General features: G+C 28.2%; 3 protein-coding genes across 9 annotated transcripts; 2 read left to right on the top strand and 1 right to left on the bottom strand.

The window, feature by feature from the left end:
• Window positions 1-438: 438 nt before the first annotated feature.
• Window positions 439-2,619, top strand: LOC140662921 (2-aminoethanethiol dioxygenase). Of its 2 annotated transcripts, XM_072886636.1 has the most exons (3): window positions 439-1,292; window positions 1,589-1,903; window positions 2,403-2,609. In XM_072886636.1, the coding sequence occupies exons 1-3, from the start codon at window positions 1,005-1,007 to the stop codon at window positions 2,412-2,414; spliced, it is 615 nt and encodes a 204-aa protein (XP_072742737.1). In that variant the 5' UTR covers window positions 439-1,004; the 3' UTR covers window positions 2,415-2,609. The 2 variants fall into 2 exon arrangements, with proteins under 2 accessions (XP_072742737.1, XP_072742736.1); XM_072886635.1 differs by having other exon boundaries at window positions 440-1,292; window positions 1,589-2,619.
• A 1,313-nt stretch (window positions 2,620-3,932) lies between these two features.
• On the bottom strand, window positions 3,933-8,366 carry LOC140662744 (E3 ubiquitin-protein ligase MARCHF5). Of its 6 annotated transcripts, none has more exons than XM_072886357.1 (8): window positions 8,210-8,366; window positions 7,645-7,750; window positions 6,810-7,032; window positions 6,332-6,500; window positions 5,894-6,099; window positions 5,469-5,787; window positions 5,075-5,243; window positions 3,933-4,856 (listed from the first exon to the last, which is right to left on the bottom strand). In XM_072886357.1, the coding sequence occupies exons 3-8, from the start codon at window positions 6,985-6,987 to the stop codon at window positions 4,701-4,703; spliced, it is 1,197 nt and encodes a 398-aa protein (XP_072742458.1). In that variant the 5' UTR covers window positions 6,988-7,032; window positions 7,645-7,750; window positions 8,210-8,366; the 3' UTR covers window positions 3,933-4,700. The 6 variants fall into 6 exon arrangements, with proteins under 6 accessions (XP_072742458.1, XP_072742457.1, XP_072742456.1 ...); XM_072886356.1 differs by having other exon boundaries at window positions 3,935-4,856; window positions 5,894-6,102; window positions 6,332-6,497; XM_072886351.1 differs by having other exon boundaries at window positions 3,969-4,856; window positions 5,894-6,102.
• Window positions 8,367-9,586: 1,220 nt separating this feature from the next.
• Window positions 9,587-13,460, top strand: L(3)07882 (Nucleolar protein 14 homolog l(3)07882). The gene is made up of 5 exons (XM_072886433.1): window positions 9,587-11,540; window positions 11,660-11,789; window positions 12,122-12,289; window positions 12,370-12,863; window positions 13,054-13,460. Exons 1-5 carry the CDS (start codon window positions 9,808-9,810, stop codon window positions 13,298-13,300), a joined length of 2,772 nt encoding a protein of 923 aa, XP_072742534.1. The 5' UTR covers window positions 9,587-9,807; the 3' UTR covers window positions 13,301-13,460.
• The last annotated feature ends 155 nt before the right edge of the window (window positions 13,461-13,615 follow it).

Raw genomic sequence — 13,615 nt, 5'->3', positions numbered from 1 at the left:
ATCTGGTTTAACAAAGAATATAAAAAATTGTTTTCTTATAACATATATTTTAAATAAAATATATTGAATTTTGACAATTTTAAACTTAATTTATTCTTTTTGATACTACATAATTTCCAATATTATCAAATAAGGTCAGTTTCTTAAATATTTGTAATTATATATATCCTCTGTTATTTATATAAGTTTTATAGTAATAGTTTAATAATCACAGTTGTTGAATTACACACTTATTTTGTTATTAAACTAGATTTATTTGAAAATTAAATTATTTATTTATATTAATACATATGTATATTATTTTCAACATAATTACATTTTGTTTTGCTTCTGGGAATTTTCCTTTTTCAAGTTTTGAATACTCAGCTTTTTAATTTTGCAGTGATCATATTTATTCGAATCTCTTTGCTATTTGCATATTGATTTATCATGTCTATTAGTTTGAAAACCCAATAATGTACACCAAACATATCAAACTGCAAACTATTAAATGAAGGTGTTAGGTCAATGCCTGTGTCAAAAAAATTGTTAAACCATGTTTTTTTTTTTAATAAAAATTATTAGCTATAAACATTATTGGCCCTTGAAGGTCTTTAGATAAGATGATAGATAAGAAAATTATATAATATATTAAGTATACGCGATTGATTACAATTTAAACACATTCTGTCACACGACCTGCAGGAATCTACTTGGACAGGATATCATTTTTACACTTTATACAAGCAATGTTTATACATAATAATGTAACGTGTAGCGTCCTTTCAAAGTTTTTCAATCGATCAAGCTTTTTCATCTTTTATCAATCAATATTTGATATCAATGTTATATCATATGGCAATTGAGGTTAGGGTTGTGTAGTCTTGTCAAAAAAAACGCGACGTACTGGATTGCGATACGTTTTCCAGGTATATATCCGGATAAAAAAATCTTTATAATTACTCGTCTATCCGGATAATACTTTGGTAAGATAGGCTCGAGAAGTGGGTGATTAAGACATATATATGATTATGGCATCGGCGATCGAGGTTCTGGCGAAGCAGGCGATGAAAACGTTCGGTGATCGGGCCTGTCAGAAAAGCTTGGATAAATTGTGGAGTCTCATGAGCAAAATAACCGCCGAGGATGTGAAGCTCGACAAAAATATCCTCGATTATGTCGGCAGACAGTCGGCGCCTATGTGTGTGATGGACATATTCGAAAATAAGGACATAACAATCGCGATCTTCGTACTGAAACACGGAGTCACGTTGCCTATGCACGATCATCCTGGAATGCATGGTTTGTTAAAGGTAAAATGCATTTCAAGTATTTAATCAGATATACGGAGACACATTGCCATTTGCTGTACGCAAGCATTGTTGTATACAGGGTGTCCCCAATTTAAATGGCAAAACTTTGGAAGCGTGTAACGTAGGAGAGCAAAAACGAGCAAATCTCTAAAGGACTTTTTGTCTTTGGTCCCCTACACGCTCCTCAAGTTTTGCCATTTAAATTGGGGACACCCTGTATAACACTTAAAACGTATATAAATTATATATATATTATACATGTATAAATTATAATATATGTATCATTTGTGTAATAGGTGATCAGTGGTATAGTAGAATTAAACAGCTATAGTATGAGGACAAAAAATGATCATGTAATTAAATCGAATGAAGAGATTACAGCGGTCAAGCATCGATCGATATCCCTTAACAGTAATTCGTCCGCTTGTATTCTTACACCATCGGAAAAGAATCTGCACGAGATCAAATGTATACAAGGTCCCGCAGCTTTTTTAGATATACTCAGTCCACCATACGATGTAGACGAGTTCGGTAAAGGACCAAGACCATGTACATTTTTTAAGATTGTTAAATCTAAGTTATGTACAGAATCGGCAGATGTATTTGAAGAGGTACAGTTATCCGTTATAGAAAGTCCACGAGACTTTTATTCCTCGACTCTAAAATACATCGGACCTCCATTGAAGGATTATTGTAACAAATAATCTTTTTCACTTATAAATTTAATGTGTGTGCAATTATGTATGTTACACACATGTGTACAGACATACAGATTACACAGAGTCTAATCATTGGTATCATGAGCTTGTCGGGACCAAACAATGTCCTTATTGTAAATTTTTTTTGCAATCTTGACTTTTTTTTTCTAATCTGACATCACATGAAAAACTCATATCAAAATTGAAAATATCATTTCTTGTATCATAGCATGCTTTTTTGCTCTAATGTAGTCATATGGTAAATGTGAATATATACATAGTGATAACAATGACGCAAGTGAAAAAGTTTATTTTAAGCATTCAACTCAAATAACGAACAGAAAGTTTACCGATAAAAAAATTTAGTATACAGACATTCAATTGTATAATTAAACTAATTGTTTCTATTCAGGTTGAGGAATAAAATTCTAACCCAAGCATAGGAAAATTAATACAATTTAAGCTATTACTTTAGAGACTATACATTTCATTACATATATATATATATATGTAATATCGATCTAGCTGTATTATTTATTTTCATCAATATACAGCATTATACAGAAAAATTTCATATACTTTGACAAAAAGTATACTTTTTAAATATATTAGACATTTTTTATACTTTTGTGTTTTTAAATTTTGAAGAATATGGATCAGTGATCAAATAAAAATTATATTGTAAAGTAAATTTCTATTAATAAATTAAAAAAAAAAAAAAGATATCTTTTTGATATATAGTACAAAGAAAAGTCACGAAAAAAACGGGTAAATTATATAGTTTAAATATGTGTAAAAAACATATAAAACAATTACGATTTAAATATTAATAAATTATTTGTATATTAAAAACATTATATATAATCATTAATTACTTATAAAAAGAATGTGTTTATATTTGTTACTTTTAATACAGTGTTATTTTTAAGATTTAAAAGCAGTTTTGTGACTGGAAAAAATATATTTTTTTATATTTTTCTTTAATTTGGAAAACTGAAGTACTTAAAATATATGTAACATTATTCATTATTATCTCGAATTTAATATTTGTTAGAAAAATTGTACTTAATTAGTTATTTATCAGCTTTACATAGGAAAATACTATAGGAAAATGTATTCAATAAATGTATTTATACAAGATGTAAAAAAATTGCTGTATTAAGAATTTATTTTCCTAAAAATTCTACAATTGTATTAATAATATTCAATATTATTGTTCTAAATATATTGATTTATAGTCTGCATTATAACATCTTGTACTTTGAAATGTTTATATTCAGTTTAATCAGAAGATTGTTAATTAAACAAAGTTTTAATTAAAATCGATATTATATTGAAATCTTATTTCCGAGTAAACTTTTACGTTGGTATATAATTGTTGGATTGTCTCACTATTATTCAGTTAATTTTGTTATTTCACGAAAATATAGTCTATATATTGAAATAAGAAATAACCTGGATAAAGGAAATTTTTATCTTAAAAATAATGTAAAATAATATAATGTAACGTACTATTTTCATACAGAAAAGTGCTATGCTTATCGTTTGATAATATTTTGATAAATATTTGTTTCCTATTCATATCAGCGAGTTAATTAGCCATTTAGACAATCTTTATATGATTATTGAACTATTATTTATGTTGGGTAATGGATAAATTCGAATGTATATATTATATATACGTATACTCGAATATTATGTTTGAATATTCTGATCCATAACATTATTAAAAAAGAAATGTAAATAAAATTCATATAAAACAAATTTTGCTAAAGATGTAACGTTGTAAACACTGTGCATTGAAAGTAGATATATATATAATTTTTTTTATATTTGCTACAAGTTATTTAATAATACCATTTACATGTGAGAAATTAGATTACAAAATATAGCCTATAAGTCTTACTTTTAATAATAATGTAGACTTATATATATAGATATATATATTATGCATATATATGTATGTATATATAGTATAAATATTATCTATATATGTGTAAGTATATAGATATATATATATATTATTTATGTGTATTGTATATATGTATGAATGTGATGTATGTTGCAAGCATATACATATGTATATATACACAAGTCTAAGAGTCACAGTAAAGAGTTATAAATAACAAATATTTGTCATAGCAATTTGTCACAGTAATTCTTTCCCCGTGATTTGCATCTTCTATTTTATGATAATATGAAAAATCCAATAATAATCTCTCTAAGAAATTACTTAAAGATCATTCTCTATGCGGAAAGAATATAATTATTTTAATTTTCATATATCATATAAGGAAGATTACAGAATAGATTATCAGTTTAATAATTATTAAAAAGTATCCCCCCTTTAAATGTTGATTTAAAGGAGAAGTCATTCATATTCCACACAATATCCTTCACCTTTTTTTTTCTTTTAGAAAATATAATCTTAAATCAACCAGTGTATGAAACAATATTCATATACAGTACTTATTTTATATATATCCTCATACATATATATACAACTCTGTTATTCCACATCTGTATTATAATCACTATAAATATATATATATATATATATATATGTATGTATATATATATATATATATATGACATTGAAGAAAATTGCTAGATTTTTTTATATATTCAAACGCTGATAAAAAGTTAAGCTGCTTTACATTTGAAAAATTGTATGCACAATAATTAATATGAATATTCGTTGAGATTTTACTTAACTTCGATCACTTTCGGGGTCTTGTTGCCTTCTGTATAATGCTACATTGCTCTCTGTATAGTCCATTACACGACGTTGACATTGTCTCTTGTATTGTTGTTGTTTATGATAAATCTTGAATGCGCCTTTTATTGTTATAAAGGCTACACCACCCTAGATTTTAAGAAATAGAAAAATATATATTATTATATACCCACACATAACACACAACTATTTGTACAACTTAGTGGATTATAATAATAATTTAAATTAAAGAGAGAAAAATAATATACAAGAAATAATACTAAATTTTAATGATATAAAAATATTGTGTATATTATTCAAATAATATTCTATTATTCTCACAATATTGTAATTTAGACAATACATACCAACAATGTTCTTTGAAAGTTGGAGTTTATGCTTTCAAAAAATAATCTTCCACATAAGCTGGCGATAGTTGGTAATAAAAGCGCGCCACAAAGAACACGCGTTGCGGATACTGGATCGTTCATTGGTGGTATATCTTCAGATTGCATACCTGTATCCTCATCGGAATAACTGCAATATCAATAAATTTGATAATTTGGAATGACTTTCATAATTTTTATTTCATAATTATTAACTTTTATATATATAAAGCTATTCACAATATATATCATTTAAAAAATGCAACAAATATTAATTTAATATCAAAAGTGAAAAAGTTATTTTAAAACAAATTTAGGCAACTTCTTTTTACTATAAAGTACAAATTGTACTAAGAGTAATACAAATGATACAAACCTACTCGGTAGAAAATGCCTTAAAATAGGAACCTTGGACGCGTGACGTCTTAAAAAACTGAGAGCTTGATCCTCCCACCGAAGCATTTTTCCCAAAACTAACATAATTGGAATAGTTGGTAAGCCAACTAGTAGGACTAAAGGATCTGCTTGTTCCATCATAGTAAGGCCATCCTTGTGGCCCACTACTTGCATTACAGTAACTGCACCGTAAGTCACAGCTGTCCAATATATGGATCCGACAACTATACCAGCAGCAATAAAAGGACATACTCGGAAGATGACTGCGTCGATCGTATCAAGCACTACCACTAATGGACCTGCAATTAATTTGTACGTACGATACACTATATGCACAAAGGATATAAATCAGATCCTTACATCCCTAAATTATTATAATCATATTATTGACTTGTATATACTCACCCATATTTGGATAAACTATAATATATTCTGTGTTGCATTGTGGGCAAGCTACGGCATGCCCAGCATGACCTTTCTGCTTTTCATCGACCCATCTTTGTATACAACCCTGATGAACCCACTTTGTAGTGCCTCTGCAATGACAAGGTTTAACCCATGCTGCGGTTGCATCATCTTCATCAGTTGCAAAGCATACCCAACAGTATCGCCTGCTAGATAAAGAGGTTAATGTTATAAATCAATATGAAAATATAATTCATCAACTGAATACAATAATCAAACATGCAATTTATTGTAAATTTGAAAAATAATAAAAACTTGGAAGATATATATAAAATTGTATAAATATGTCAAAAGATTAAATCAGAATTGTTAAACATACACTCTGTGCTATTATTTTTTAATGATTTTGTTTCAGTTAATATAATAACATGAATTTACTCTTCTTCCGGAGTTAATGATGGCACGCTAGATGTGATCTGATTTGGAGAGGATGCTCCATCAGTAATGTCAGCAGACACTTCCTGATCTGTTATATCATCCCATGCATTCTGAGAACTTTCATCCTCCAATGATGCCATTCGTGCTACTTGAGGATCAGATACTTCTGCTATAAAAAAGAAAAAAGTAATATGAATTACTTTAATTAAACTCTAGTTAATTTACTTGATAATTTAGATTTATAAATAATATCTGCATTTTGTTAATATTTGAGAATAATTTTTTTGTTGTAGAAAAGAAAGACTAGATTAAGCAGAATGAATTTTATAGTTGGAAATTTTTCTGTATAAACAATTCTAACCCAGTTGAATTGAATTGCTGATTAATCAATAAGTTTGATTGAAATGAATTACAAATTCCTTCTATGTACGCAAGAAATTTTATTATTCTATAGAATTCCTATTCAACTATATATTACCATTACTGGAATCACTTAGTTGTCTATCGACTCTCAGATTTGTACTAAGTCTCCTTAGGGCTTCTTCTATACTTGGAAGACGTCTGATGTTTGCTCTAGTTATACCTGACTCTATACGCACTATTCTTCCATGACTGTCGAGTCCGTATGAGATATGCGGCATATTATCTTCTGACATTGTGTTTCAGCAAAGTAAAGCAAGCATTCACAAGCTTATCGCCATCTTAAAAAAAACATCATTAAAATATTTAATTATTAATTTACATATTATTACCACATTATACTCTCTACAGATATTTTTGAACATTTTTATGTAAAACATTTTTATACTACTACTTTTAAACTGCTTAAAGCAAAAATTATACAGCAATTTCACAAATTATAATTTTTTTTTTTTTTTTTTTTTTTTTTAAGAGAATATTATTCAACATATATATTTAAATATTTCACTTTCAATATTTCTTCATATCCTTCTCAACTCTATTATAATAAAGTTACACACATCTCTATTTTAATTACAGATAGGTTATAACCAGGAAATATTTCTGTATGGCAAGAGCTGCGTTTCAGCAGTTTATTATGAAAAAACCATTAATATTATGCAAATTTCTGCGCATGCTGTCTATCAATGTGAATAACATTATGCAACATTATTTTACAGAAAATTTCATTAGAGAGATTATTTACAACTACATTTATATCTACAGATTCTTTTATCAACGTTTATCTCGATTTACACAAATGTCGATAGAAGTCTAATTGAATGAAATATATACAATTATTAATATATATATATTTATATATATAAAGCGACGAAAAACGTCAGACTTTTCACCTTGATGACAATCACTCGTATCACTGCGATCCGCTGAGCACTGCATGCGACATACGTGTGATGCGCGCGAGCGATGATTTCTCGTTGGACGACCGAGAATAACGCACTGTAATGCACAGAATATGTATATAAAATTGTATCGGAATACAAGTCGGACCTACGAGCGATAAAATTGTCGGTTCATCTTGCAAATATCTCCGAATTGATCTTGACTCCGCGACGGTCCGTACTATGTCAAGGTATGACGATGCAATAAACCGACGCTTTAAAGCGGGTGTAAAAAAAAAACAAAAAAAAAAAAAAAAAAAAAAAAAACAGAGCGGGAGGTCTCGTAAACGTTTGTATACAATTTGGCGACTAGAATATCAAAGATTTTGTCAATGAAATTTGTGGATCCCGTACGTGATCGGCTAACACTATTTCAAGACGATTCTCGTTATTCGTTCGTTCTATTTTTCTCACTTTATTTATTTATATATATAATATATGTAACGTAGGAAATTTTGATTTGGAAGCGAAATTAATTTTCCTTAGGAGCGTCAAATCACATCATCCAGTTACGTACCCGAAAGAAGAATAAAGAATTTGAGAGAAAGGCACATTGAAGAAACCTTGACAAAGATAAATTCTGACTCGATATACCAGTTATTCATTCGATACAAACGTCACCGGTGTCCTTTACAGACGCGTTTCTTTCGTTTATTTTCAATCAGCTTTTCTTTGCAATTGTGTTTGCCAAATATTTTTTTATATCCTTGTCGGATTCTAGAGAGCCTATAATAAGTCATAATATAAGATAGTTATTTTTGATTGGTTCGCCATTCTTCCCGCTTATATTTAAATTCTGCTTAATACAATAAGTCTGGATTGAATATAAAATGAATACATAATTAATTAAGAAATTCTCATTTATGTCTATATTTGAAAACCACATTTCGAAAAATCTTTTTAAAAAATCCGTTTACAAAAAGTATACATTTTCCTTTAAAAAAATTACTTTTTTAAATCCTTTCCCAAAAAATGTTTCTTAAAATATATTTTTGAAAAATTATTTTGCTTAAAAAATATTTTATTATAATCATATGATAGAAGCATAAAGAATCTTTGTAGACTACGTATGCGTTGAGAATAAAAAAGAAAAAAACTTTTTTGATAAAAAAATATTTTAATTATAATATTATTAAAGATTACATATATATAGTGTTTATATTTAAATTTTATCAATTAAAACTATGAAATTATAATTTTTAATTAAATTTTATTCATATACAATCAAAATTTTATGATTAATATATATACATATATTTCCTTGTTTAATATATATATTATTAATAATTAGAAAAAGTTGTGTATATTTTTTTGAAAATTAAGAAATAATTTTTCTTTTGAAAATTAAAGATTAGAATTTTTTTTTATTAATCAAAACAAAAGGAGCTAATTTCTTTTTTAAATTTTAATCTTCAATCTCAATTTTGATATAAACTTTTTAGAACTTATATGAAACTAACCGACAGAAATTATTAAATTTGATTATTTTTAATCTTTCTAACTGTATTATTTCGTTCGTGATTGATTAAATATGAGTCCATTTTTAAGATCCACAAGATATTAAAATATATTTTAACATTCTATGGATTTCTTAAAAACATCTTTTGAACATGTGTGCTATTAGGGAAGTTTTTTTATTTTAGTCATGATGTCAGCCGACACTTTTTAGTAATAAACAGATTTGTAATAACTCGTAACTGTAATTGATAGGAAATCATTTGTGGTTTACAAATTTACCAATATTTACGTTTGTAAATTAATAATTTCTTAATTACAAAATCAAATATAATTTCTGTCGGCTAGCTTCATGTAGGTCTTTCTAGGGCTCAATAGATATAACTAGACGTATGTTGGCAGCAGACATGCAGCGACATGAAGTTACCAACTTTTCCCCGCGATGCCATGTGCCATGTGTTTTGTCGACTGTTATCCGTTGGAGATTGGAGGTTAGGTTACACCGCCAAATGCTACACGTGAGACTGTGTATAGTAATTGATAAACAATAATGTATTGTTTTTAAATTGTAAATAATATACAAGATTAAGCTCGTTTTGATTTTCGCACGCTAGAGTTGGTTTAATCTGTTATTATTTACGCAAAGCCCTGTCATACAAAATGGTTAAAGCTAAGAAAAAGAACTTGTCCGAGTTCGCGCAACAAAAACGGGCTCAGAAGAACAAAAAACAGCTAAATCCGTTTGAAGTGCATATTAATCGAGACAAACAGAATGTACTGGGTCGGAAGAGTAAGAATGATCGTGGACTTCCAGGAGTATCAAGGGCGAAAGCTATTAACAAGCGTAAGCACAGTCTACTTCAAGAGTACAAGTTGAAGAACAAAGACAATGTCTTCCTGGATAAACGTATAGGCGAGAGAAATTCTGCCATGAGCTCGGAGGATAAAGCGATGGCAAGATTTGCCATGGAACGCATGAAAATGCATAAAAAGAAGAATATCTTCAATTTAAATGACGATGAAGTATTGACCCACAGGGGTCAGACTCTCGAAGAGATCGAGAAATTTGATGATCCTAAGAGCGACGACGAATTCGACGATGACGTTAGCGGCAAACTGGATAGGAATTTTGTAGAGGAAGCCCATTTTGGTGGAGGGGTTCTGTCAAGAGCGGACTCTACATTGTCCAGAAAAGATCTAATTGATCAGCTCATTGCGGAATCGAAGAAACGTAAGGCGGAGAAACAGAAGATACGCGAGCAAACGATAGATCTGACGGAGAAACTTGATTCCGAATGGAAAGATCTCCTGCCTATTGTGTCTGCCTCCAAGAAGTCGAAAGATGATAGCGAGAATGTGAAAGCTGATGCTTATGATATTGCTGTACGACAGTTAATATTTGAAGCTAGAGGTAATCCATCTGAAAAGTTAAAATCAGAAGAAGAAATTATTCAAGAAGAGAAAAAAAAATTGGAACAGCTTGAAACTGATAGATTGGCAAGAATGAAAGGATTTGTATCTGATACTAGTAATCGGTATAAGCATAAATCTGCTGATGATCTTGATGATGGTTTCATGGTTGAAGCTGTTGTTGATGATACTGACGATAATGACATTAATTCATTGGTTAATGATGTTAAGGATATCAGTGATGAAGAAGATAGTAATATTGATAACAATGAAGTTAATGATGCTGATATTAATGATGAAGAGAAAACAAATGAATCAGAGAGCATTGCTGAGAAAGATACAATAAAAACAAGAAAGGATGATAATGAAAGTCGGGAAAAACCATGTTCAGAATCATCTAATGATGCAAATAATTCTGAGATAGATCTGAATAACAAAGATTCAAAAACTGAAGAATTGGATGGCGAAGAGTCTGAAGATAGTTTGGCAGATTTAAAAGTATCTGATTCATCTAGTGAAGATGAAGGAAATAAAACCATTGAAAAACATGTTAAATTTGCTGAGAACTTGACCAAAGGTCAGATTACCCAGACAAATCAATTGGATCAAATTTGTCCAAAATCATTATTAAAACAGAATAATGATAGTACCTATGTAGAGAATGTTGATAAAAATAAACAAGAAGAGATAAGAAATGATCTTTTGAAGCGAAAAGAAATCATGGAGGAGGCACGCAAAGAATTGCCTTACACATATGATGCACCAGAGAGCTTTGACGAATTAGAAAAATTGTTAGAAAATCATAATGCAGAGTATCAATCTATCATCATAGATCGTATTATAAAATGTAATCATTGGACATTAAATGGCAAAAACAAAGAAAAAATGACAAATCTATTTGTATATTTGCTACAACATATAAATAATTACGCTTCCACAGAGAATGCTGATGATCTAATCAAATGCTTTCAAATCTTTAACAGGTAAAAATAATTTATGCTTTATAATTTTAAGTATATTACACATGTATACATATATATATATATATATATATATATATATATATATATATATATATAATTTATTATGATTTTTATTCTAGATTGTGTCCTTATCTTTATGATCTAGCACATTTAAATCCATCAAATACCAAAAATTATGTAGAAGAAGTGCTTAAAGAAAAGTATCATAAATTTGCAAAAAATAAAAAAAGATATCCTGGCATGGATACGGTAAGATATTATATATAAAGTTCCTCTAACTAATTGTATTTTCTTTTGTTGCTAAATATTATATAAGTAAATAAATATAAATATTTTTGGAAAAAAGACATATATATATATATTTTTTTTTTCTTATTTTTTGTATTTTTGAATATAAAAATAAAAAATATGTCCAATATTCAAATATAAAATGTTAAAATTATGTTTAAAAAAGAAGACTGTACAGATTTTGAAGTTAGAATAAATACATGAATAAAAATTAACAATCTATGACATATTATTATCACATATTTGTGTAATATTTATGGTTTACATATATGATGTATCTTTATTGGTTTCAGCTTATATTTTTTAAACTAGTGTCTTTGTTGTTTCCAACGTCGGACTTCAGACATCCTATTGTCACTCCTTGCTTAGTATTTATGTCAGAAATATTGCTGAGAGCCCATATCAAGAAATATCGAAGCGATATTTCAAAAGGTCTTTTTATATGCACACTTATTTTAGAGGTAATTATAGCTAATTTTTTTACTATAGTTATTAAAATTGGAGAGACATATACTATATTAAATGTTTTTGAAATTTACAGTATACAGTATTAAGCAAACGATTTGCACCCTCAGTGATAAATTTTTTACGAGGAATTATATACGCAGCGACAGAGATGACACAAAAAGTGAAAATTATACCACCATTTAAAACAACATTTAAAGTCCTAGTGATAAGTAGTAAAACTGAAATCACAATTGATGATTTAAATGGCGCAAATATGTTTGCAAGGGATTTAGTCCATGAGGAATTAGATGAAGAATTTAGAATAAAAGCTTTATTGACTGCAGTAAATCTGATTATAGAATTCAAAAATCAACTTCAAGAATTAGAAGCGGTATATTCAATATTTGAGCCTATTCATAAATTATTAAAGATAAATAAATTCAAGAAGTATCCACAAAACATAAGAAGTCATATAAAACAACTACGGAAGGATCTCAAGCTTTTACAAAGCAAGAAATTGGAGTATATTGTACTCGAGAAGAAAAAACCGAAACCTTTAAGGACATATGAGCCAAAAATAATGACAGTGTAATTATTATTTTATAATTTTTTTTTATTTAATTTTACAATTTTTTTATTCATTAAAAAAATTTAGTTCTTTTACAATGTATACATGTATAATTTTCAAAATAATATATGTTAGAAACATTCGTTATATATATATAGGATACTATTTGTAGTACATTATATATGATATTAATTTAATATCTTATTACAGATATGATGGAAAGCACCATAAACCGATGTCGAAAGAAAAAGCGGAAAGAGAGAAATTGCTACACAAGTACAAAAGAGAGTTCAAGGGCGCTATTCGCGAGATAAGAAGGGACCGAGACTTTTTAACTAAAGTACAGATCGCGCAACAAATTAAGAGCGATGCCGAACGCAAACGCAAAGTAATCGAAATTTACGGCAACGCTGCGATGCAGCAGAGTGAATTAAAAAAGATGCGAAGGAAAAAATAGGACAAAGTGTGAAGACATAATGAATGATCTTATATGCACATTTTACAATGTGTATATATAGGAAAGAAGAAAGGAATATTGTATTGAGAAACTTAATGCAATGAATATTATGTACATAAACAATGTAAAAAAATTTGAATATATAATATCAAAACCTAAATATGCTCTTAATTTTTTAATTTTTATTTAGATGATGTTATTATAAACTGGATAAATTTTTACTTTGATATTGATATCTAGAGAATCTCTTTGCAATTAGAGTATTTAAAGCAGAAACTTCTTTCTTTCGTTTATTTCATTATATTTAATTTTTTT

This window comes from Anoplolepis gracilipes, chromosome 2, assembly GCF_047496725.1.
Source record: "Anoplolepis gracilipes chromosome 2, ASM4749672v1, whole genome shotgun sequence".
NCBI classification, from domain to species: domain Eukaryota; kingdom Metazoa; phylum Arthropoda; class Insecta; order Hymenoptera; family Formicidae; genus Anoplolepis; species Anoplolepis gracilipes.
Note: the sequence above shows the minus strand (reverse complement) of the source record. Positions and strands in the feature narration are given on the sequence as shown.

Coding starts and splice junctions, on each gene's coding strand:
- LOC140662921 (XM_072886635.1), top strand. CDS start 1,005: ATGATTATGGCATCGGCGATCGAGGTTCTGGCGAAGCAGGCGATGAAA. Junction 1,293..1,588: donor GAATGCATGGTTTGTTAAAG/GTAAAATGCATT, acceptor TTTGTGTAATAG/GTGATCAGTGGTATAGTAGA.
- LOC140662744 (XM_072886351.1), bottom strand. CDS start 6,987: ATGTCAGAAGATAATATGCCGCATATCTCATACGGACTCGACAGTCAT. Junction 6,501..6,809: donor ACTAAGTGATTCCAGTAATG/GTAATATATAGT, acceptor TCTTTTTTATAG/CAGAAGTATCTGATCCTCAA. Junction 6,103..6,331: donor TCATTAACTCCGGAAGAAGA/GTAAATTCATGT, acceptor CTCTTTATCTAG/CAGGCGATACTGTTGGGTAT.